Below are 25,658 nucleotides of genomic sequence, written 5' to 3'. Positions count from 1 at the left end.
ATAAAACAATGTTCCCGTATTATAAGAACTAAAGTCCAATATCAAAGGATTTCCTGCGGTTAATAACACTGTCTGAATTAAAGGTGTTGGTGCTAACAGAGCTGGAAAAACTTCCTCAGTAAGGTGTTTTGTGCATCTGCTTATGAGGTAGTTGTTCAAAGATCCTTTTTCATTTAAAGCACGCAAAATCTATCTTTAAAATGTTTTTAAAGGAGCCCAAACTTTTTAATTGAGAGTGCCAGTGCTGGCCAACTTGAGCTAGAGTTCACCCCTATTTCAACTAGCCTTGGCACTTATCCTATTTAGTGTGCCGCCCACAGAGAATTACAACACTCATAAACTTCCTTTAAGTCTCTGCATGTGTAGCACTAATAATATCATTTTGTTGATACCAAATTAGAAGAAGACGAATACCTCAGGAGCTAAACTACAGGACGTTTTCAGGTTACAGAGAGAGTGTGTGTGTGTGTGTGTGTGTGTGTGTGTGTGTGTGCGCGTAATAGAGTAAGAAACCCAGAGAGCCGGTGGAAGACAGAGATAAAGACGTGTATGTCCTCTTTGTTCCTGCAGCGTAGCTTGAATGTGCAGTGTAATTCCAGCAGTTTCAGGACAGTGGCTGCAGCCTTGAAGAATTCACATTTTTCTGCATGCATGCTGCACTGCAGTTTCCATATTCCTCCACCTTAAGCGAGCACTGGCGGGGGAAATGCTGCAGGATGGCCTCCACTCTGCCCTCTTATGATGAGATAGTCTGCTCTGAACATTAATCTTTGGCAGCAAATTTCTTCTCTTGGCCAGCACTTAGTTACTGTCAGACTGTAGTTGGACAAGATGTCACTGTTGTCTGGTTTCTCCTCCAACAGCAGCACAGGGAGCTCTGTGGTCACCTATCTGTCCTCAAAGTGCTAAGACCCATGTTGTTTCTGTTGTGAGTGATGTCACTGTGCTGTGGAAATATTACCAGTGTTGTGGTCAGTGGTGTCAGTGTGACACTATGCGGGCTGCGTCGTGAAGCATGCAACTGACCAGACACAAAGCCCTACAGCTCTGTGACACACACCACAGGCCGGGGGCTATAAGGACTGAAATAGTACTGAAGGAAATAAACTGCAGTAATCAGAGGAATGTACAAACTTTACTTACTTACAGATACAGGGGCACACACACAGAAGATACAAGCACTACACACAAGCAGAGCTTTCCAGGAAATTTGTTTTTCTATTTGATCTAAAAGCGAATGCACAAGTGTGCAATCCAGTGAGCACAAATGTAGTATTTATGCGTCTGTGTCTGTGCATACATTTGTGCATGAGTCGCTGCCACCGCTGCGGTGTGATACGGTCTCTGTGTCAAATCATCAGCTGGATGGTTTCCAAGCTCAGCACCGACACACTGACAGAGAGCAGGACTCATCACCCCCTGGGGGAGGGGCTACAGCGTAGGGGCGAGACGCCACTGAAAAACATCACTGACTCTTTTATGAACTTCACTCTGTTTTCCTCCGACTCTGCCGCTCGACACATGAAAGAGCAATGAGCGGCGGAATAACAATCATTTCTCAGGCTTTTCAGACTGCACTGTGAATGCAAACACATCCATAGACGCCTGCAGTCTGCGCAGCAGCAATCAAACACGTTCAGTTTATGCATTCCATGCACATACATGTGTGTATACAGTATGTTCGCATTACACACGTACTGATGATCAGAGCTGTGAGGTATTAACCTGCGAGGCAGAGAGCCCGTCCTGGGAACTGGGAACAGAGCTATTTATAAGCAGATTAATTATGCCAATGCATATGGTAATCAGTATGGTTGTGGTCTCATGTGGAGGGGGAGGTGGAGGCTATAGACACAAACATCCCCTCATCCCCTCAATCACTGAGAATTAACCAAAGCCTACTGTTACATTTCTGTGGCTGACCTTGACCTCTGACCTCCGTGTGGAAACTGGCTGAAAATAGGATCTGATGTGTTATTTATGAATACGTTTGATCATAATGGGCATTAATGTACTCGGGCTCGCTGCCAGGAGAGCACAGTGAGCACTAATTTGGTGTTGAGGATGTCTGGAAGTTGAGGTTACATCTGTTAGGCAGCGCTCAGACCGACTTCAGCTCTCACATTCATTTAAATAAAGCCAGTGCAGCGACACAGGAATGATCCCGACACGGATGGCTGTGGCAAGACAAGTCATTATCACCTAGCAAAAAAGTTGAAGCGGGCAACATGTGCAAATATGTTTTTGCTTTTAGGTTCTAAGGTTAATTTCAGTTTGGATATGAGACCTTGGGTCATTATTCTGTGATCTGGCTTCTGTCATTGATTAAAAACAAATATTTTACTTTGCCCATATAATTTTTCTAAAAATAAATAAATTCTGTTTCTCCTGGTGGTTTTAGTACAAAGATGGTGTTGTTTCATGATGTGAATTTGACACCTGACAAAGGTCTGTGTCTGTGGAACTGTCAGTCATGGATGTATTACTGAATGGGCTTACCGGGCACAGGCTCAGGGGCCCAAAGTGTAAGGGGGCCCATTGGCCTTCACCTGCAAAGTGTCACTCAAATTAACACATGCCGACGTTGAAGAGACTTAAACTGAACACAAAGAGCGGTGAAAAGACCACAAAGAGACACAAAACACCTACAAAGAGACACAAAACAACCACAAAGAGATGCAAAACAACCACAAAGAGACACAAAATGACTAAAAAGAGATGCAAAGGAACTGCAAAGAGACACAAAACATCCACAAAGAGACACAAACAACTACAAAGAGACACAAACAACTACAAAGAGACACAAAACAACCACAAAGAGACACAAAACAACCACAAAAAGATGCAAAGGAACTACAAAGAGACACATAAAAACTAATAAAATGAGCAAAACATCCACAAAGAGACACAAACAACTACAAAGAGACACAAAACAACCACAAAGAGACACAAACAACTACAAAGAGACACAAAACAACCACAAAGAGACACAAACAACCACAAAGAGACACAAAATAACTAAAAAGAGATACAAAGGAACTGCAAAGAGACACATAAAAACTAATAAAATGAACAAAACATCCACAAAGAGACACAAAATGACCAAAAAAGAGACACAAAACAACCACAAAGAGACACAAAACAACCACAAAGAGACACAAAACAACTACAAAGAGACACAAAACAACTACAAGGAGACACAAAACAACCACAAAGAGACACAAAATAACTAAAAAGAGATACAAAGGAACTGCAAAGAGACACATAAAAACTAATAAAATGAACAAAACATCCACAAAGAGACACAAAATGACCAAAAAAGAGACACAAAACAACCACAAAGAGACACAAAACAACCACAAAGAGACACAAAACAACTACAGAGACACAAAACAACTACAAGGAGACACAAAACAACCACAAAGAGACACAAAATAACTAAAAAGAGATACAAAACAACTACAAAGAGACACAAAACAACTACAAAGAGACACAAAACAACTAAAAAGAGATACAAAGGAACTGCAAAGAGACACAAAACAACTACAAAGAGACACAAAACAACCACAAAGAGACACAAAACAACTACAAAGAGACACAAAACAACCACAAAGAGACACAAAACAACTACAAAGAGACACAAAACAACCACAAAGAGACACAAAACAACCACAAAAAGATGCAAAGGAACTACAAAGAGATACATAAAAACTAATAAAATGAGCAAAACATCCACAAAGAGACACAAAACAACTACAAAGAGACACAAAACAACAACAAAGAGACACAAAACAACCACAAAGAGACACAAAATAACTAAAAAGAGATAGAAAGGAACTGCAAAGAGACACAAAAACTAATAAAATGATCAAAACATCCACAAAGAGACACAAAACAACAACAAAGAGACACAAAACAACCACAAAGAGACACAAAACAACTACAAGGAGACACAAAACAACCACAAAGAGACACAAAATAACTAAAAAGAGATACAAAGGAACTGCAAAGAGACACATAAAAACTAATAAAATGAACAAAACAACTACAAAGAGACACAAAATGACCAAAAAAGAGACACAAAACAACAACAAAGGGACACAAATGACTACAAAAACACACAAACACACAAGAGATGCAAAGCAACCAAAAAGAGATGTTTAAACACTACAAAGTCTGTGTGTCTTGCTCCTCTGGAGGAGAGGTGGTGGGGCCCTTTGCACCCATCTGTGCCCAGGGGTCCATTGTCACATTATCCGGCCATGCTGTCAGTCTGCAGAGTTCAACCTTCACACCTTTTCTGTGCACCTCTCTACCAGATGACAACATTAATTTTGGAATATATACATTAAAATAAAATGTTGAAATAATGTCTGTATAAAGAGGTAATGTTGCCAACTTTAGCTTTTGAACCATATCTTAAAGACGACTGCTTCCTGATATCAGATGTGAGACGTTTTAAGCCCCTCCTCGCCGTTTAGCCAGCGAAACGCATCATCCAGGGGTTGGCTAAGACTAAGAATAGCTGACCTTTTCTCCATCACATCCACTAGGGCTGAATAACGCACGCCTTGTGATTCCTCTCCGCTCCAATACGGCATTAGTCAGATTACCACCATCCTCCTTTCCATGATTTCTCCATATGATCCCTTCTTCCTCTGGCAGAGGAGGAGTGGAGAAAGAGAGGGAGCGAGTGAAGGTCAGATAGAAGCAGCTCTCTCTTTCTCTCTCTCCTCTTCCCTCTATCGCTTTTCTTATCAGTCTTCCTTTATCACCTCCCACTTTTCATTCCCACTCTGGCACGTTTTAGCATTTATTCTCCCCTCAGCCTTTATCACTCTATTTCCATCTTCTTCTACGTCCTTCCATTTCTCTCAGTTTTGCTCTGTCATCTTCGCACTCTCCCCTCTCTCTTTTCCAATTTTATTCTCTTGGCTTGCGTATTGGTCGGACACACACACACACACACACACACTCAGTCTATTGCACACAGACTCACACACCTGAGCTGCCTCCCCTCTACGCCTCAGGTGATCACATCACAAACACACCCACACGAGCATCACATCAGTCTTGGTTTCGAGCTCACACGGCGAAATGCACAGAGACATAAAAACATATACAGGCTACACTACACAAGTAGGCCAGTTGAATTCGATATGCTTCTCCGCACCAGATGGGTCTGAGGAATTGTTCCAGCTGATAAATAATGTATCCTCTACCTGTATTAAATTGAATCGATGCCTCCTTGTCATAATGAACGTTTTAATGGGTTTGATTGACAGATCTGGGGCACAGACGATTGTTAACTCCTTTGTACTCTGCCTGTTTTCTCCTCTCCCTCGCTTGTGACTCTCTGTCGCAAAGTCCATCTCAATCTATTTGCCCAATTTTTCTGCCCTGTCTGTCTTATCTCATCCTTTTGTCCTCTATTCTCTGTCACGTCGGTCCCTCCTCTCATCTCATCTCTCAAGTAATCTAAGATTCACTTTCATTAAAGGATAAATCAAGTTCAATTGGTGCAAAAACCCTCTCATTCCTCCCGTCTCTGAACCTGCAGACCTCTGTTTCTCTCTTTTTATGAATATTTAACTCCTGCCCCATGCGTGGCCCCTCTGCGCTGGCTCTTTGCCTCGGGTTTGTGAGCTATCCAGGGCACCGACGAGCAGCCAGAAATACTTCCCCCGAACACCAGAGCCGTAACACCACCAACTCTGCCAGGCCAGGACAAGCCACTTACAGTCTGTGTGTTTAGCTGCAGAGGCACTTGTCAAAATCGACCTACAGTGAGTACGGCAGGTCGTTCAACAAGCTAAAATTCTATTACGACAAGAGAGGAAATGTAGGTATATTCCCAGAGTGTGGAGAAGTGATGATGGAGAATATTTAGGTGTTCAGGGCAGAAACGTCAGAGTTTTGTTGGAGGACAGATATGAAGTAGACAAAATCATCATCATCACACTAAACAAGGCAAGGTCAATTATCTACAAGGAGCTCAGATAACAAGAGTCTTTCACGTGTGAGTATTCAACACCACATGACGCCAAATCATCTGCATCCAAACAAATTGCAAAGTGATAAAGAGCTGAGTTATTTACTATCGCAAGAGATTTGGTCATGGGATCTTGACAACATGCACTAAAAACCAGAAATAGCGCAGACAAATATTAATAATATAAAACTTGTTTTCCTATGTACTCTTTCCTTTTAATGAGAGAAGCTGCATTGCTGTTATTTTTGTTGCCATTTGGAGTCACAACAATGTTTGATATATTATGTCCTTGTAAAGTTGATTTGGCTGACATGTTAGTGTCCAGCAGACAGAGAGCAATATTATCATTCATTTGGAGTCATTTTGGAGCCACCTGGAGAATGCAGGTCAGCCCAGTCTACAGAAGAAGATGTTGGCGTTACACGTTTGTGCAAACCACAAAAACATTATGTTTGCATGTTTCGTTCGTGACATGTCAGTGTTTCTAAAGTGCCGTAGTTCTGACTTTGTGTGCTTTTAATATTTTATTGTATAGTACAGTATCTGCACTGATATCTGTACATATATTTATATATTCATATCATCCGTTGCAAAGTATTAATTACTTAATTAACTAGTTCATAGCCATTGGTAGCTTTGTCACCTTCTACCTATGCCAGTCCTCAATGCCTATGTGCAGTTTCACATAGATTGACCACGTCAGTGAGTAGAAAAACGTGGGACAGACAGAATGACTGACTGACAGAATGACACACTGACAGTTTCCGTGATTATGTACAGCATACCATACCATGACTTAGTCATACCAAACATTAGAAACAACACCAACATTGGTCCACAGGGGGAGCCACAGCAATCGGTCGCATTTTAGCCATTTTGAAGCATTTTTCTGTTGTTATAGCACCACCCAGTTGCCAATTAGAGTTAAATTTCTCCAGTCACCTTGAGGCGTCCTGTTCTACATATCTACCAAGTTTAGTAAAAATCCATATGGCGGTTAGGCCTAGATAAGAAATGAGCTCTCTAGCGCCCCCATTTTGTTTGATGGGCTCAATAATGGAGGGGTCCCCTCAGATTATGTGTGGTCATATGCCTACAAAGTTGCGTGGTGATGGGTGAAACCCTTGAGATGTTCTACACCTTTATGTTATGAGCCACGCCCTCCGCAATATTCATTGCCTTATAGACGCTCAGTTTTAGGAAGTTTTCCAACTTTTGCCAAGAGGGAACTTTAGATATTGCTCCCTAGATTATGTTCACCCAGTTTCATGCAGATCGCTCAAACTTCCTAGGAAGAGATCCATTTGAAGTGTTTTTCAAAAAATTCAAAATGGTGGAAAATCTATATAAGCGGAAGTTATGGGTTCTTGAGGCAAATGTGTTCCTCACGAGGAGAGGCATCTCTGTGCAAAGTTTCATGTCTCTACCACATACGGGGCATGAGATATGCCCATTCAAAGTTTGACATTTCAATGGGTTGCTATAGCGCCCCCCTTTGGCCAATTGATGTAATATTGCTTCAATGGCATCCTCCCATGACCCTCTACCACTGTGCCAAATTTCACATGGATTGACCAAGTCAGTGAGGAGAAAAAAGTGGAACAGACACACACACACACAGAGTTTTTGTCAGTCAAGATTACTTACTTTAATTTAATCACCTTACTTTGCAGACCACTATTTGACACCGACAAACACCAACACCAGTTGTGATGTAATGAATCACGGCTGCATTTCCATCGTGTTTTTAGGCTCCAATCATGGCCGTTTTGTTGCAACTCATCAGCAGGGATACTGCCTTGAAAATCCTTTTTTTTACAACGACATCATCACTTTTCCCGCTGGGATTACACCTAAAAATCAGGTATTCTAATCCAGAACATGATCTTTTCCATAACTAAGTGTTTTTTGTGCCTAAACCTCAACACATGTCGACCACAGCGTTGTTGAAACATAAAGTTTCAACGAATCTGCGACATAAAGATTTACAAACTTAACATACCGGTGTTGCAGAAATGTACAATGCCAACATTTTTGCTGGTGACTGGATTGTGTAAGTACAACATTTACTCTCTTTCAACTCCACTTTGGTCTCCACCAACTCCTGAGGGAAATATCTGGCTCCTTAGCTGCTAAATGCTCCGCTACGTTCAGACTGTTTCTGTCTGCTGTTTGGTGCTAAGCTTGTAGTGCACAGTGGGTTCTAAGACAACAGCTGCCCTCTGTGGCTGAACACAGCACTGTGAGAGCAGTGAGACTGAACCAAAACAGAAAAGTTGCAGCCGGACAGTTAAACAATGAGCTGAATGTCACTTTAAAGCTCTGTAAAGCTGAGAAGAGCTGCGGATTTGGGTGATAATTCTCTGTAGGCTCAATCCTTTAACACTGTCACATTGTTTTCGCATTTGATACATTATAATCACCATCATAATCTTCAGTCTTTCTTTGACCAGTGCGTACTTTAACAGGTAAAGAGACTCTTCTGTGATCCATCTAATATCCTGGGGCCGTATTCACAAAGCGTTCCGAGTGCTAAGAGTCGCTCCTTGTGATGAAATTCTAAGAAAATTCTTAGTATTGTGATGTTTTCTTAGAATTTCCAATTAAAGTTAAGACTAGGTCCTTGTAAGGATAAATGTTATTCACAAAGCATCTTAGACTTAAAATGAGCTCCTAAGGAAGAGGAGGACTTTTAAGAGGCTGAAGAGTTTCTGAAGCAGAGAAGAAAAAGGCAGAAAGACAAAAAAGTTAGGACAAATATTCTCCAAACGCTGGATGACAGTGAGTAAATTAAATGCAACGGATTTTCCGCGAATGTTGGGCCGTTTTGCCGGCAAGCTGCGAGCGTTTAGACACACAGAGCCAGACTGGCGAGTTGATCCGAGGTGCCCAATTTTCCGCCTCGTAGGGTAGACATATTGGCAGAACCTTTTAGTTTAAACAGACCGAGGCGGCCTTCTGCAACGGGAGGGGCTGTTGATGACTTGTGGGAGGAGCTGTTGATGACGTCGCACGTGCAAGCCACTGGCGGTGGATAAACAGGAAACAGCTGATAGCAGGAATTAGCGAGCAGCTAGTAGCAAGAGGGAAACACAAACCTGACAGACACTGTAAAGATGAGCAACTGGGGAGACAAGGAATTGTGCGCCCTCCTTGTCCTCGCAAACGAAGAGGCCATTAACCGTCAGATGACGGGGACGGTGAAGAACGGGCCGACTTATGAGAGAATCTCACGGCTTCCCTCCCACGTCACTGTTTACGTCACACGCTGAGCTACACGTTTTGTTACTTGCTCACGCACCCCATTGCCCCATAAAAGGCACATTCTGTATAAACAAAAGTAGGTAGGCGGCATTTTGCTGCACTCCCCGATTTTGTTTTTATACTGCCAATGCTGAAAAAGACTGATTGGGCTTTCCTGCACATTTGCACAACTATTGACAACACCTTCACAGTCAGCAGTTCATGTGATTTCCACTGGGTGTCCACACCTTACAGGTTTACAGAAGGGTGTGTCTGTGACAACCAATCACACCTGTTAAAGGAATGCATCATACCTAGCAAAGTTTCTGTCCCTTCCTTGCTCAGAGTCGCTGTGAGAACATTCCTAAATCACTCCTAAGCCATGACTCCTTACTAAAAGTTTTTAAGCTAAGTTAGGAGCTCTCTGTGAGTATTGTGGCCCCTGCTCTCTCAGTGTGAGCTGTCGCCGTCAGGCAGAAGAAACAGAGTTCAGCTGTACAACTTTAACCAGTTAAAGAAACCTTTTGTGCCTGTATCTGTTGGTATTTTAAACAGTAGCCAAGCAGAGGTGACAGAGGCCATACTCCAGCACAAACTACAACTGACTGAGTGATGCCTCAGGGTGTGTATTTTTGTATTGGATGTGTTTTTGTATTTTTATGTGCTTTTTGATGTCCTGATGTTTTCTCTTTGCTGGTGGTGTGTGCTCAAATGTGTTCGACGGGTGTAGCTTTGCAGAGTCCAAAGCAAATTTCCCCGTGGGGACAATAAAGTATCTACCTCTCTGTCTTTTATAAGAATATTAATTAATTGTTCACTTAACTTTTTTCACTTAACTAATTTACTGACCTCTTGAAGTTTACCTCCATTTCTTCTGATACACTTTGCCTCACAAAAGATGTGTGTACATTATTTCGTTAACCCCACTGACCTTCACCAGCTCAGAAAGAACCGACCGAATGTCATTCAGATATTCTGTCTCTGACTCTTCCACACTTTCTTTTCTCTTTCTTGCATTTGCTGAAGATTTTAAATAGATTTCTTTTATTGTTGTGTCGTGCACACAAAGGGCCCAATGCTCATGGGTTTATAAGACAAGAGAAGCACAGTTTCAGTGGTCAAATTTTGAATTACATTTCATTTCATTACAAAAGTACACGTCACTTTACAGCTCCTTCTTAAACAAAATATTCTGCCTTTCCCCCTGAACTTGATAAATAAAATCTGCCTTCTGGAGCACAAAAACTTTTTGTTTTCCCACAGTCATCCATGAGGAAACGTGTCCAACTGTCTTTCGACTGCTTTCTCACTTTCTCCCTCCTGTCGTCTTTATTTCTTATTGACAGACACGACCTGAATGCACCTGCCGACCTCGCTGCTTTCCTGAAGCCACACTTTGACTTCCAAGGCTGCCAGAGTCAAATCATGTCAAGCTTTCTCAGCGACACATGACAGACAGAGTCAAACTGAGCGACTTCCTCCAACACAAGCAAACACAAGAAAATGCTCAGCAATAAAAACTGGAACTCGAACAGAAAGTAAACAAACACAAACAACCAAGAATTTTCGGCAATAACCGATGTTTTAATTCCCACCTTCACAATCAGCGTCAGTATTAAAGGGTCCTGAGCGAGTTACTGTGTGAAGACGTTGCACACAGACACACACACACACTTACATGCACCTGATTCATATTCAAACTGAGAGGTAGCGACAGCTGGAATCTCTGTACATTAGACTCACAGCCCTGCAGTCAGATCGGAGGGCATCCATGACCACGGAAACACACTACACACTCTCTCACACACACATGCTCTCTTGACCCCATTCACTCTGTTTAACTGGTTCCAGGAGTTGTTTATTGGTGCCACATTCATACTTGATTTTCTGAGTCTGAGAGACGGAGTTTGTGTTACAGCGATGTGTGTTCCTGAGGGATTACAGTGCACACTCCTCTGGTCACATTTATAACTTTGTAGGTGGAGTGTGATGGTAACAGCAGCTGTGATTTTATAGTTATTAGCTGAGATTCAAAGCAGAACAAGGTGAACAGTAACTCAGCTGTGGGTTTGTTGTGTCACTACGACTCTAAAGCTCTTCTCTCAAAATATTTGTTCAGATTTTTTTTGGCAGAAATGTGTTCGTATATGGACTGGGCTTTCAGTGCGATGAATAGCAGAGCAGAATGTGTACAGTAAGTGTGTGTGTGTGTGTGTGTGTGTGAGTTTGAGTGTGCTTCCGAGCGGTGTGAAAATGAAGGTGGATAACAACTTTGGGGAGCTGCTGTCTTCAAGTGGCCCTCCTCTCAAGCTCCTTGTCTCTTAATCTCATCCCTGTTTCCCACAGGCCCCGGCCTTAGGGTCTCCCCTAACCTCTAGATCACACACTGACTCACACACACTTAACTGGAGTGAGTCACTTGCACACACACACACATGCCACACACATACACACTCTCCTTAATGGGAGCATATGAGTCCAGCTTTTTTGAGCACCATCATTAACCATCTGGACTGAAGGGCCAAAGCACACGACGGTGGGAGAGCCAGTGCGCACAGGTGCACGCTGTGTGTGTGTGTGTGTGTGTGTGTGTGTGCAGATGGGAGGGGCTAGCCAGAAAAAAAGGCACAAAAGGACACAATCATCCTCTCAGCATTATCTCTGCCTTCAGGACCCACAACGACAGTAAGATCAATGGGATGTACTGACAGCTATTATAAGCCAGGCCACATTGTTACAAGGTCCAGTTCACCTTCTTAGGACTAAGCCCAATTAACATTTACCAGCAAAGATCATCTGAGCTTATCCTCGCTGAGAGGGTCGCTGACAGGCCCATTGTTGGTGATTTCTTGGGTCACTCTGATTCAATCCCTCGCTATTTGAGGGACGGACGGCTCAGGTGGCTGTTGCTTCCCAAATAACACAAGTCTGCTGATTTGTTGGGGGTAATCTCGAGATATTATTAAGACGTGAAGGGCAGTTTGAAGGGATTGTATTGCTGAGGGGAGCAGAGGGAACAAAATCTTCAGATTGCTCTGACTCTGAGGTCAAACCATTAGCTCTGAGTCCGAGTGTGTGTGTGTGAGGGAGAGGAAGAGTCTGCATCTAACTCTGCAACTGTGGGAGTGCACATGGGAGTGTGTGTGTGTGCATATATATATACATAAAATAAAGGGAAAGCAATAAGTAGCCCACCACCAGGGACCACATTGACCAAGTGCCCACAATCAAATTATCTAAATGAGCTGATGTGACAGTAACAAATGATGAGAAGACCTTGGAGCGTCTTTGGCTTATAGTCTTAGGAACAGTTTGTTTACTGGCCAGCAAGAGGATCCCACTTCCAGAGCCAAACTAACAAGAGACCACCTGCAAGAGGTCAGACTGCTGCCACCTGAACAGAAACATGAGCTTATAGCTATTTTGGCAAAGGATGCAGGCAGGGTGGGCTGGGAGTGCCAGGACAAGTCTTTAATCATTGAAAAGTGAAACATCCTTTTATGACAGTTTAGATCACCCTGTGTGTGTGTGCGTGTGCGTGTGTGTGTGTGTGCTGAACATCTCTCAGACTCCATCCATCCTCACCTTGGAACTTGAAGCCCTCTATCTGCACCCAGAGGCAGAGGTCCTCCGTGTCACAGTCGCAGCTCCAGGGGTTGCCGCTGAGCCCCAGAGACCGCAGAGCAGGCAGGGCGATCAGGCTGCTGATGTTGAGGGCCGTCAGGTTGTTCCGGCTCACATCCAGCACCTGCAGAGCCATGTTCTCCGAGAAGGCATCCGGGTGGATCTCCCCCAGACTCGGGTTATCCGTCAGCCGGAGCATCACCAGAGACGCCAGGGGCCCGAAAGTCCGGTCCTCGATCTGCAGCAGGGTGTTGAACGACAAGTCCAGGTAGGCGAGTTTACGCAAATTCCCGAAAGTGGACTCGGAGATCTCGGTCAGAGAGTTGTTGCTGCAGTCCAGATAGACCAGATCGGACAGGTAGTTGAGCTGCAGCGCCGGAAGGTCCCCGATGCGGTTGTTGGAGATGATGAGCTGCCTGGTGGCCAGGGGCAGGTCATTGGGGAACAGGGTGAGCTCCTGCCCGGCGCACTGGACCACCAGCTGGTCGTCGCACACGCATCTGTCGGGGCAGCCGGCTGTGAGAGCCGGGGAAGGGGTCACCCCCATCACGAAGATAAAGAGGAAGAGGAGCCGGAGGGACTGGGCGCTGGGCTCGGGCAAGAGACGCATGACGAGGCCGCCCAGAGCGTCATGAACTCGGGCTGAGCTGGACCAGGACTCCCCGGCGCTCTCCGGGCATCCTGCATGGGTCTGAGGAGCTGTGGCAGAGGCGAGATGGCTGCTCTGAGTGTCTGGCTGTCGCTGCCTGAAAGCCTGGCTGCTGTTTATATCCAGCCTCTCTTTCTCTTTCAGAAAGACTATCGGTCAGTCACTCACACGCACTCTGGCGCGCCACGCACGTCGCCACAAGACATCATTTCAGAAGGTGACCGAGAGACGCTTATCGCTCCGTGGGTGAGAATCGCGCAGCTTACCGGACTTTGCCCCGCTTGAGCAGACCACAGAGCCACTGGATGTCTTCGATCATCCCCTCGGTGACTCATCTTTGTGAATTAGTTGTCGCCAGCAGAGTGCATTGTTTATTTAGTTTCCAAACAAATGCCATGACTTGCGCAAAAAAAAAATCCTGAATCCTGGTGGTAGAGTCCCCGCGGAAACGCACCCCGCTCACATATGTCCTTGACTGTGTATGTCTGAGTGTGTGTGTGTATGTGTGTGTGTGTCCGTCGCACACCGCTGTCCAGCAGACAGGTCGTTTTTTTCCTCAGGAGCGCGATGGAGAGCGCGTCCTTCCTCTGCGCGCAGACCGCTCTGTGTGGCTGAGGCTCTGTGCTGCGCTGTGCTCCAACTCTCTCGCTCTGCGCTCCCTCCCTCTCTGCCGCTCCGTCCGCACACGCTGCAGCCCTGCACACACACACACACACACACACACACACACACACACACATACAGAAGTACTTTGTGTTTGTGTTGCGTATGACTTGGCAGTGGTGTGAATGTAATGGTGACGTCACGACACGGTGTTGCTTTCTTGAGAAAACCAGACGTCAAGAGCGCAGGAGAAACTCAGGAGGAACTCAAAATAATGACAGGAGTATCTCTTTCTCCCTGTGCGTGTGTGTGTGTGTGTGTGTGTGTGTGTGTGTGTAAGCAGCAGCCTCTCAGCCATGCACAGATTTACCAGGCCTTATCTCTGTGGTCCAGTGGCTAATTTCTCTTCATTCTGGCCCCCAGCGGCTTGTTGACAACATAACGCATTCAAATGGGATTGTGTGCGCTCAGTTATTAATTTTTCTTTTTTCATTTTTTTTTGCATACTTAGATTTTAATTTAGGAAGTCACACATTCAGCTCTCCGCGTTTCTGTGCGTCACTTTCTTTTGTCTGAACACTGGACCTGTAAGGTGGCTGACAGGATGTTGACTGCCACCTCTTGTGTCTTTGCTGCCAACGTCTCATTACTGTGTCGCTCAAAGGAACAAAAACAGTCAAAGGCACTTTTACTTTAGATTCAGCTTTATTTATTATATTGTAATACAAAGTGGTGTGATGGAATAGTTGCCTTCCCAACCACAGATTTGCCGTTGTGTTCCTATGGCTGTCAGGAATATGAATAAATCATGTTGTTAGATGTTATTAAAGAAATGAATCTTGTAAAGAGATTAAATATTCTCCTGAGTATAATTACTGATCATTTATTACCAGCTACTCTTTTTATGCAGTTTTGATGCATTTCAAGCCTTTTTTCATCAAGGGTCACACAGAGGTCATCCATCTCTCAGTGGCATCATTACAGCCAGTGAACCTGTTTTTTTCCCAAATGAAATTCAGATTTAAAGCTGCAGTCATTAACTGTTTAGAAATGTCCTGTGGAGCGTGACAAAAAGCTCAAGGTGTCGACCTGGCGTCTAAATTTCCCAGGTCCCAATCTGCTCAAGGATTCTTGTGATGTGCCGGTACCCCAGATGTACCCTAATCCAAGGTGGGGCCTCCTTGGATTGGACTTGGCTCTGACCTGTCGAGGCATGGACACAGGATCTCTGGGAGTGTCCTGCTGTGTCTGGCACCAGTGCGTTGGTGGCACATCCATTTAGTCCAGTGGGCTGTGAGGTGGGTTAACAGCACGTGCCACAGATGCTCATTCAGACTGGGATCTGGGGAATTTGGAGGCCAGGTTGACACTTTGAGGTCTTTGTCACATTCCTTGGGTCATTCCTGAGCCATGTTTGCAGTGTGGCATGGTGCATTATCCTGCTGGGGGGCCACTGCCACTGGGGAGTACTGTTGCCATGAGGGGGGGTACTTGGTCTGCAACGGTGTTTGAGTGGGTGGAACATGTCAGGTGGTATCCACATGAATGACAGAAGCAAAGGTTTCCCAGCAGAACAATGCACTGGAACAAAATAATCAAAGTCATTCACTTCACCTGTCAGTGCTTTGAATGTTCTGGTTGATCAGTGTGTGTCTTTTATTTAACTCGTGCAAAAACTGTAGTAAAGAGACAAAATGCTTCTTTAAAGGTGGTTATTGTCAAGCATCAGCTCAGGAAGGACCCAAATGCAGAGCAGCAGGCAGGTTTGAAGTTAAACAAAAAGTGAGCTTTAATAAAGCTGAGAAAAAACATCTGGAGCAGGCTGGTAACTGAGAGAAGAACCAAAACTAACTGGAAACCAACTGGGATAATACGATAAACTCAGGTAAAAAATCCAAACAGAACACAAGACACCAGGCAGGAATGGAGAAGGGAGTGACACCAAGAACACGGGGATGAGCACAGGAATGAACACGGATGAACTGACAAGGAATAAATGGAAACACACAGGTATACACAGAAAACTGGAGTAGGAAGACACGGGCAAAAGAAAGGAAATGAGGATTGGTTTACAACGAGGGTGTGGTGGGGAACACTAGGGTGGAGCAAACAAGACAGAACAGGTGTGAGGGGAAGACTCTGGGAACATGGAAGGACTAATGAGACTGATGAAGACAGAAATCGGCGGGAAAACACACAAAGGCAGGAAGTAAAACCAGACACAACACATGAAGAGAAAATCTACAGAATAAAACAGGAAACAGATGAAACATGAATGAAAACAAAACAAGGAAACAAACAGAAAACCCAAAACCAAGTCCACAAGATAATATTATTATTATTATTATTATTATTATTATTATGATAGTTATGTGACGAGTGGTTTACCCGTTTCCAGTCTTTGTGTGAAGCTCATGAGCTGCTGGCTCCAGCTGCATATTTAGTGTACAGATACAACAGTGGTATCTATCTTTTTATTTAACTCTTGGCAAGAAAGTGCATACACGTACAGTATCTCCCAAAATCTCCAACTGTTCACTCACAGTAGTGGATTCCAACCTGGACTCAGTACTCCTCTTAGTGGTTGAAGATAAATTCAAGAGGTTGATTATCGGGGTAGGAAATAATAATTTTTTGGTTAGATTTTTTTCGTTTGTTTTTTGTCAGAAAACACTGTATAAATTAACCCCTTTGTGACTTTTACAAATTGTTCAAATGAAACAATCTGACATGGGAAAATAAGTCTTACAGTCAATTAAAGTTGTCACAAGTGAGTGACAAGCAAACTGTGACGAGTGGACACAAGTAGACGTGGCTCGGCTTCATGTAATGGCTCATAGGTTCATGACCAAGTTAGAAATCTGAGCCTGTCTTTGATAAAACAACAGTGTAAGCTGAGAATTTGAAACCTACAAAACTTTTCCAACAAGACTAAGAGTCTACACCCACAGCACAGTGGTGCTTCCAGCTGAATGCTGATGTTAAGCAGATGTTATGTTCACCATGTTCACCATCTTAGTTTAGCATGTTGGTGTAACTGGTGTATTCATGAATTAGGTTTATATTTCACCAATAATTGTCCTTGTAAATAGTTTTTTTTTTCTGTTTACATTTCATATCTGGAGCTTTTATTTTGTTGTATTTTTGTTGTATTTCGGTGCTCTTTTCCTCGGTCACCTGCCTGAGAGGAGGTGTGCATGTAGAAACGTGGTCATGTGAGGTTGCTGATATCCCTGTGATTTACACAGCAGTTGTACTCATTCAAATCCTCATCATCCACAAACAACACAGAGTTTGTAAAAAGGAGTATCTTATCGAAAGCAATTTGGTTTCGTTCCGGACGCGGAACCGTGGACCAGCTCTTTACCCTCGGCAGGGTGCTGGAGGGGGCATGGGAGTTCGCCCAAACAGTCCACATGTGTTTTGTGGATTTGGAGAAGGCTTACGATCATGTACCCAGGGGCAGTCGGACCTGTTTCCGGTGAGAGTTGGACTCCGCCAGGGCTGCCCTTTGTCACCGGTTCTGTTCATAACTTTCATGGAAAGAATTTCTAGCCGCAGCCGAGTGGTGCAGGGTGTCAGGTTCGGTGACGGGAGGATCTCGTCCCTGCTTTTTGCGGATGACGTGGTCCTCCTAGCTCCATCGAACAGTGACCTCCAGCTCTCACTGGGGCGGTTCGCAGCCGAGTGTGAAGCGGCTGGGATGAGAATCAACACCTTCAAGTCTGAGGCCATGGTCCTCAGCCGGAAAAGGGTGGATTGAGGGAGGTCCTGCCTCAGATGGAGGAGTTTAAGTATCTCGGGATCTTGTTCACGAGTGAGGGTAGGATGGAGCGGGAGATTGACAGGCGGATTGGGGCAGCGTCAGCAGTGATGCATGCGCTTGACCGGTTCGTTGTGTTGAAGAGGGAGCTTAGCCAGAAAGTGAAGCTCTTGATTTACCGGTCGATCTACGTTCCAACCCTCACCTATGGTCACGAGCTCTGGGTAGTGACCGAAAGAACGAGATTGCGAGATCTGATGGAAATGTCCCCAGTTTTCACACCTGATGATGGCACTAAACAAAAAGTCAGGGGACCACTGAAGTTCTTACAGATCCTCCTCGGGGGATGTGAAGGTCTGTACCAAACTTTAACGGCAACCCATGAAATAGTTGTTGAGATATTTCAGTGTGGACCAAAAAAAGGTGGATGAGACGTTGCCATCCCCGCATAATCAAGATTGAATTGTCATGCAGCTAAGTTTGGACAGAGGGAACAGATAATTTGTCAATTGTGAAAATATTATGGCTTCGATACTGACAGCCTTTTTGCTCAGCGTCCATATCAGAGCTGCTGTGGTCAGGCATGGGTATCTATCTCCAGTGTGATGCATCATCATTGAAGGAGAGTACGGAGCAGCCTGGAGGAAAATGAGCCCATTTGATCAGTGTCGCTTTCCGTCGGCCTGTCTGCTCCCTCTGGCACGAGTCTGCTGTCTAAATGGCCCTGCTGGATCGTGTTCGCAGGTAAAGCCTGGCGATCAGAATCATTAATGTAACTTTCCTCCCTGACTGCTCTGAACGGTGTCAGCTTCCAGAGGTGCTTGTGTTCACCCATGTGCACGTACATGTGTGTGTGTATGTAAGTGGTGTGTGTGACACACGCTATTTAGAGGTCTCGTGTTGTGTTGTCATGTGTGTGTAGTACATGTGTATGTGTCAAACTTGTCTGCGTGGATGTTCCCTGCCTTTGTGACACTGTACTTGTGTGTGTGTGTGTGTGTGTGTGTGTGTGTGTGTAGAGAGAATGGGCCACATCTTTATTTTTTAATAAGGGTGTATGCAGTGTCGTCTGTCAACTGCCAGACAGGCGGTCTGATCTGATCCGCAGCCCGAGGGGAGGGCCACCTGTGCCATCAGAGGTGTCACTCACCTTTGCTTCACACCCGTCACGTCACATCTTTTAGCTTCTCTGTGGACGCGTCCCTGGACTAAATAATGACAGCTAAAAGTTTTTCATAAGAGTTTTCTTTGTCCCTTTCTCTTCCTCTCTGTGTAACTATAACTCCTCTTTCCCTTCCCCTCCTCGCTGTGGCTCAGTATGGTCGTAACTCTTCTCCCATCTTGCGCCGCTATCTTTCAGGCAATAAGTCCGAGGCTCTTTTTTTCCAGCACAACTCCATCATTCTAATGTAATTGAACCAAGAGTACGATCCTCTATCAGTCACCCTGACAGCCTCTATACTGGATGGTGTGTTTGTGTGTGGGTGTGTGCTCTGTGGATGGAGAAGATTAAACATAAAAACACAGCACGTGGATTTTACATTTTTATTTATTGCCTGTAATGCCTCAGTATTGCCAGTTATCAAGAAAACAAATCTGAAAATTGGTCAAAAGCAGGAGGATACAGTTTCCTTTGGGAAGTGTTGTGCATGGAGAATTTACTACATAGCTTCATGTGTTCGTCCGTCTCTTAATACTTTCCGACTTTCGTATCTTGTCAGTGCTCTCAGCTTTAAAGAGACAGTTCACTGCAAAATATTTTTCCTCTCACCTGTAGTGCTGTTTATCAGTCTAGATTGTTTTGTTGTGAGTTACAGAGTGTTGGAGATATCGACTATAGAGACGTCTGCCTTCTCTTGAATATCATATAACAGGATGACTCTCAGCTCGTGGCGCTAAAAGCGTCTGAAAAACTCAACATCAACGTCTCTTCCAGAAAATATGACCTCATGACCTTTCTGTGAGCAGTTTCATGTAGGAACTATTTTCTTACTACTGAACGACAGCGTGCATCTACTGCTAGCTCATAGTTGGTCGTCTGTCAGTCCACCACTTTAAACTGCACAGACATATCTCAACAAGTACTGGAGGAATTGTCATGAACAGCCCAGTCAACAAAAGAAAATGTCGGCACTGTACATTTCTACAAACCACAAATATGTTACATTTGCATGTTTCATACATATCAGTGTTTCTTAATGTGTGTCATATATAAGCTGAGTTTGTCATTGGGAGATGGAGCGGACAGTGGATGGCGGGACACATTGGACATAGGGGGTGTCTGTCGAACTGCAGACAACCATTTGAGACCAACAGATGACAAAACAATTGTGTTTTCAGACGCTTTTTAGCAACCGAACGTGGGTGGGTTTTTTAGCGACCTGGCGCTGTGTTCCCATCAGGGATAGTGCCACACAAAGCGGTTGTTTTTTTATCAAGGTATCGTTGCTTTTCCTGCTGGGATTGTGCCACCAATTAAGAAGTGGGTATTCAAAGCCAGTCATAAGCTTGTGTTTTTTGTGCCTCAACCTAACCACATATTAACCACAGCACTGTTGGAAAGTAAAGAAATGTAAACTTTCAATTTACATAATAACATACACATGTATCTGTGGTTTGATGAAATGTACAATGCCAACATTTTTTCTGGCAGTTGGGTTGCCATGAATCTTGTAGAGGCATTCATGGTCCTCAGAGGATGAATCCTACTGACTTGGTGATCCCCTGACTTTTCCTTGAGTGCCGCCCACGAGATCAATATTTTACTTTGTCCAATATTTTGGTTTATGACCAAACACCTGCAGAATTACAGGAATGCCATCACTCGAAAATGCTTAATAGTCGGATCATTTCATTGTGGCTTTGGGTCTTTTAAAGGGAAATTTCGGTTTATTTCAACCCGTCTCTTATCGTCCTAAATTTGTTTCAAGTGACTAGTGACATAAAAATAATAGTTAGCATGTTAGCCGTTAGCCTAGATACAGCCGGGGCGCATAGTAGCGTCAGACCTGTTAAAACGTAAGTGAACGGGCAACCTTCAAGTGCAAAGTTAGTCCACTAAACAAGCTTTTTTTCCACAAAGACCGCCTCATATCGTATTGAAAATAAGGCTGCAACCGGTCCCATTCCTTGCAACAGAGGCATTCCTCTTCTGTGGGCACTGGGGCACAGCATTCACAGGTACACCACCAATCTCCAGAGCTACGCAGCCTTGCAGCAGCCATTCCTCCTCTCTCGTCCTCTACCTGTTGCGCCTCTCTCTCCTCCTCCGTTCTTCAATTTCACGAAGCTCTTCGTCAGTGTATTCTGGCTCAAATAAATAAGGGCGGCCATCAAACTCTGCAAAATCAGATTCCTCCTCCACAAAGTCGAAGTCTGGCAAAAAGTCAGCCATTATTCTATAAATCTTTCATAAAATAAATGAATGAACTTTTCAGGCTACTGTCCGGTTCTGCCTTCCAGCTGTTGCTGCTTGTTCTCACGAGATTTCGGCTGCGCTTTGGAAAGCAGAGCTAGATGATAAACAAACATGGCAGCACACCGGTAAGGTAAGACAACACGTTTACATGTCGTTTTCTATATGTTCTCTGACATTTATCCTAACGATATGAGGCGGTCTTTGTGGAAAAAAAGCTTGTTTAGTGGACTAACTTTGCACTTGAAGGTTGCCCGTTCACTTACGTTTTAACAGGTCTGACGCTACTATGCGCACTGGCTGTATCTAGGCTAACAGCTAACATGCTAACTATTATTTTTATGTCACTAGTCACTTGAAACAAATTGAGGACGATAGGAGACAGGTTGAAATAAACCGAAATTTCCCTTTAAGGGGATTTGTTGAGGAACAGATAAACTTCAGCAAGTGTCACTAAGTCCTCATCTTCATTTTGATGGGATGTTCTACTGGGGCGCTGATGGCTGCTGGTTCTGCAGTATCAGCAGAGCGTATTAATCCACTGCTTCTGCGCACTTTGGTGGAGTTAATGTGCTCACATAATGGCAGCCCCTCTAGTCTTGCCCCTTCAGACACACTCTCAAACAAATTTGCATCACCTCAAACAAACATCTTCTCTCATATCCTTTATCTCCATCACTACTCCTCCCACTGCAAACACACACACACACACACACACACACACACACAAACACAAACACATGGGAACAAACATGACAGTGTTGCACAACTGTTGTTTTCTTCTATGGTTTTGTAAGTAGATTAGCTAAAAACAGCGTGGCCTGAGGGATGTGCTTTTTTAAGTCTATGCTCAGACTGAAGACAGAGAACTATGTGTGTTAGTATTACAGTATATCTGTGTGATAAAACATCAGACACAAAGGTCAAACACACTGTACATGCCCTGAGCAGATCACTGTGCTGTCTCGCTCTTGACAGACAGCTTCAGTAACAGGACGCCATTCACCCCCTCTGACTCATGCCCGGCCTCGTGCCCCATCACCAGGCCCAAACTCAGCCCCGGGCTTTGATGAGGCTGCGGCTGGAGGGCTGTCTGCTCCCGTCAGAGGCAGGAGGAGAGAAAGAGGAGGGAAAGCTATTTATTGGAAAATGATAGACAGTAGTATGTCACTGACACTGTGGGCTGGTGATGAAGGAAACTGCCAGTAGAGGCCCAAAGAGAAATGGCATGAGTGGTGACTGCACTGGTAAGCAAAGGGAGCAGAGAGCAACAGGACAGAGTGAATACTCCTCCAATACCCTCTGATACCAGGCTGACCCCTGCAGGATAGGAGGGGAAATGCTGCCTGGTTGGCATCAGTTTATGTGTGCCATGCCCAGGCTGTTTGTTGGCAGAGCTGGGTGTGAATCTGTCCAGCTGAAGCCAGGAAATGATGCTATAGGGCAAACTGAAACACGCTGGACAAAAACAGCTTTCTGCCTTTGATTAATGGCGACCACAGTGTGTCTCAGAGTCCGTGCTCCTGTTGCCCAACCTGCATGTCTCGTCCGGGGACAGACTGTCTGTGTCCGTCACAGTCCATCAGGCGCAGTTTCTGTCACTCACACTCCAACGTCACACTCAAACGTCATCCACCATCAGATTTCCATCTCAAGGCACGTACACATGAGAAGAGGAATACACGCCTGCCAGACATCAAATCTGAGCAGAACGATTGATATCCATCAGGTGACATTTAACTCCACTGCAACAGAATCTGCAGTCGAATGCAAATCTGAATGATCTCTCTGTCACGCTTAAAGGTCCAGTGTACAGGATTTTGGGGGGTGTATTGGCAGAAATGAAATATAATATAATCTGAACTTTTCTTCAGTGTATAATCACCTAAAAATAAAAATCGTTGTGTTTTCTTTACCTTAGAATGAGACATTTATAGCTACATAGGGAGTGGGTTCTTGAAGTGGGTTGAGTCTGCCATGTTTCTACAGTAGCTCAAAACAGACAAACCAAACACTGCTCTAGACAGGGCCAATTGCATCATCCACTGTAGATAGTAGCCCCTCCATGACGAGCAGCTTTGGAAAAACACTTTTTTTTAACGTGAAACTGCTTTATTCAGTGTTTTTATCGGTTAAATCACCAGATCATTTGTTTTGGAGAGGAAGAGACCTCTGCAGATAATTCAGCTCCAGGTAAAAACCTTCTGACCATATTGATCTTAAGTTATCAGTGAAAAAAGGTGAGCACAGATAAGCAGGTGCTGGGTCAATGGCTCATTGGCGACAAGCCAAATAGCGTCAGAAAAACATGTATTTTTAACATGAAACTGCTTTATTCTGTGTATAAATTGCTAGATCTGTTTATTTTGGAGAGGAACAGCAACCTGGTCTCACTCTGAAGTCGTTGAAATCCGGTGCTTCGGCAGTGATTTGCAGTATCAGACACCGGCGATAAAAGCCCCCCTCTAACGTCAGCATGATATGTGGCTGGTCACCCTTGTAGTTTAATGGTGCCTGGCAGCATCAGAGGGAATTGCGGTGGGACAGGAATGAAAATTAAGGCGGCCAAAGTCCAAGTAGGGTGGACGGGGCGGGACGGGGCGGGACGGGACACGGATGTGTCCATCAAACACTGACTTTCACCCAGGAGAGTGGTGTTCACGCCCCGTAAAATTATAAAGCCAAACCCTGTTCTTTTTTCCTAAACCCAACCATGTGCGTTAGTTGTTGAGGGAAAAAAAACATAAATTCATTGTGTTGTACCAATGTAGTGCTTTTATTTTGAAAGAAACTGTAGCCCTTTTTAAATCGGAATTAATCTGCAGGAAAGCCCAATCAGTGTTTTTTCAGCATTGGCAGTATAAAAACAAAATCGGGGAGTGCAGCAAAATGCCACCTACCTACTTTTGTTTATACAGAATGTGCCTTTTTCGGGGCAATGGGGGGCGTGAGCAAGTAACAAAACGTGTAGCTCAGCGTGTGACGTAAACAGTGACGTGGGAGGGAAGCCGCGGCTGGTCAGTCCTTCGGTGATTCTCTCGTAAGTCGGCCCGTTCTTCACCGTCCCCGTCATCTGACGGTTAATGGCCTCTTCGTTTGCGAGGACAAGGAGGGCACGCAATTCCTTGTCTCCCCAGTTGCTCATCTTTACAGTGTCTGTCAGGTTTGTGTTTCCCTCTTGCTACTAGCTGCTCGCTAATTCCTGCTGTCAGCTGTTTCCTGTTTATCCATCGCCAGTGGGTCGCACGTACAGCGTCATCAACAGCTCCTCCCACAAGTCATCAACAGCCCCTCCCGTTGCAGAAGGCCGCCTCGGTCTGTTTAAACCAAAAAGGTTCCGCCAATATGTCTACCCTACGAGGCGGAAAATTGGGCACCTCGGGTCAACTCGCCAATCCGGCTCTGTGTGTAAAAGGGGCTTGTATGTAAATGTTGCACTACCTTTGATGACAGCAGCATATTTTGAAAGAAGACAATGCATGTAACAGGCAGAAGTTGACACCAATGCACTCAGTGTACCTTGCACGTTGTCTCTGGACGTGGAAAGTCCATGACCAAACCGTCAATATGTTACGAGGTCAGAGTGAGAAAGTGTTGGCAGGAGACCTCTGTGGATAATTGGCTCCCAGTTAAAACCTCTGAATGTCTTGATCTTAAATGATCAGAGAGAAACACTGATTTATAATGTGAGGTGTTTTTACTGGTTTTAATCATCTGGTCTGTTTGATTTGGAGAGAAGGAGACATCTGTGGATAATCCAGGCCCCAATAAAAACCTCCTGGTAAATAAACACTGTGGGATGACTAACCAGAAGTTCACACTTAGCACATGGGATCAAACCTCACCACTAGATGCCACTAAATCCCACACACTAGACCTTTAATATTCTTCTTTCTTTCTTTTAGTTTTATCCGGTGTGTCTTTGATCAGAGGTTGGATCTACGTGTAAAGATGTGTGTGATTAGTGTGTTTCTATTCAGTTATGGTTATAGTTTCATTTTCTCTTTGCCCACTTAACCCCACTCACTGTCCTGACCCGACAGCCTGCAGCACACAGACGCCTACACTCCACACTTTGGATAAATTTACATCTCAGTTACAAATTAATATGATTCACTGCCCACAGTCACTTGCATCATTGTCCATTAGAAAGAGTCAACAAAGCCAGACAGCAATAAAATGTGCTCGCTGTGGCGGAAGGGAAGTAGCCTGATCGATGTAATGTAATCGGACGCACATGAATGCTGAAACAACTTTGTGATATTTCATAAACTGTCAATTTTTATTACGGTGTCTTGACCACATGCACATTGGATATGCACAGACACACACACCACCGAGGCCTGGCTCTCTGTGCTCAGACTGTTGT

General features: G+C 44.5%; 1 protein-coding gene across 1 annotated transcript in view; it reads right to left on the bottom strand.

Moving 5' to 3' along the window:
- Positions 1-14,161, bottom strand: part of LOC125895372 (leucine-rich repeat-containing protein 52-like) — a 28,791-nt gene extending 14,630 nt beyond the window's left edge. Inside the window, exon 1 of the mRNA XM_049587127.1 lies at positions 12,821-14,161. Coding sequence (XP_049443084.1) covers positions 12,821-13,469 — 649 coding nt within the window. The 5' untranslated portion in view covers positions 13,470-14,161. The remainder of the gene's footprint in view (positions 1-12,820) is intronic.
- Between the last annotated feature and the right edge of the window lie 11,497 nt (positions 14,162-25,658).

The sequence above is a fragment of the Epinephelus fuscoguttatus genome, linkage group LG10 (genome assembly GCF_011397635.1).
Source record: "Epinephelus fuscoguttatus linkage group LG10, E.fuscoguttatus.final_Chr_v1".
In the NCBI taxonomy this organism is placed as follows: Eukaryota; Metazoa; Chordata; class Actinopteri; order Perciformes; family Serranidae; genus Epinephelus; species Epinephelus fuscoguttatus.
This window is presented reverse-complemented; position numbering and strand designations above follow the sequence as displayed.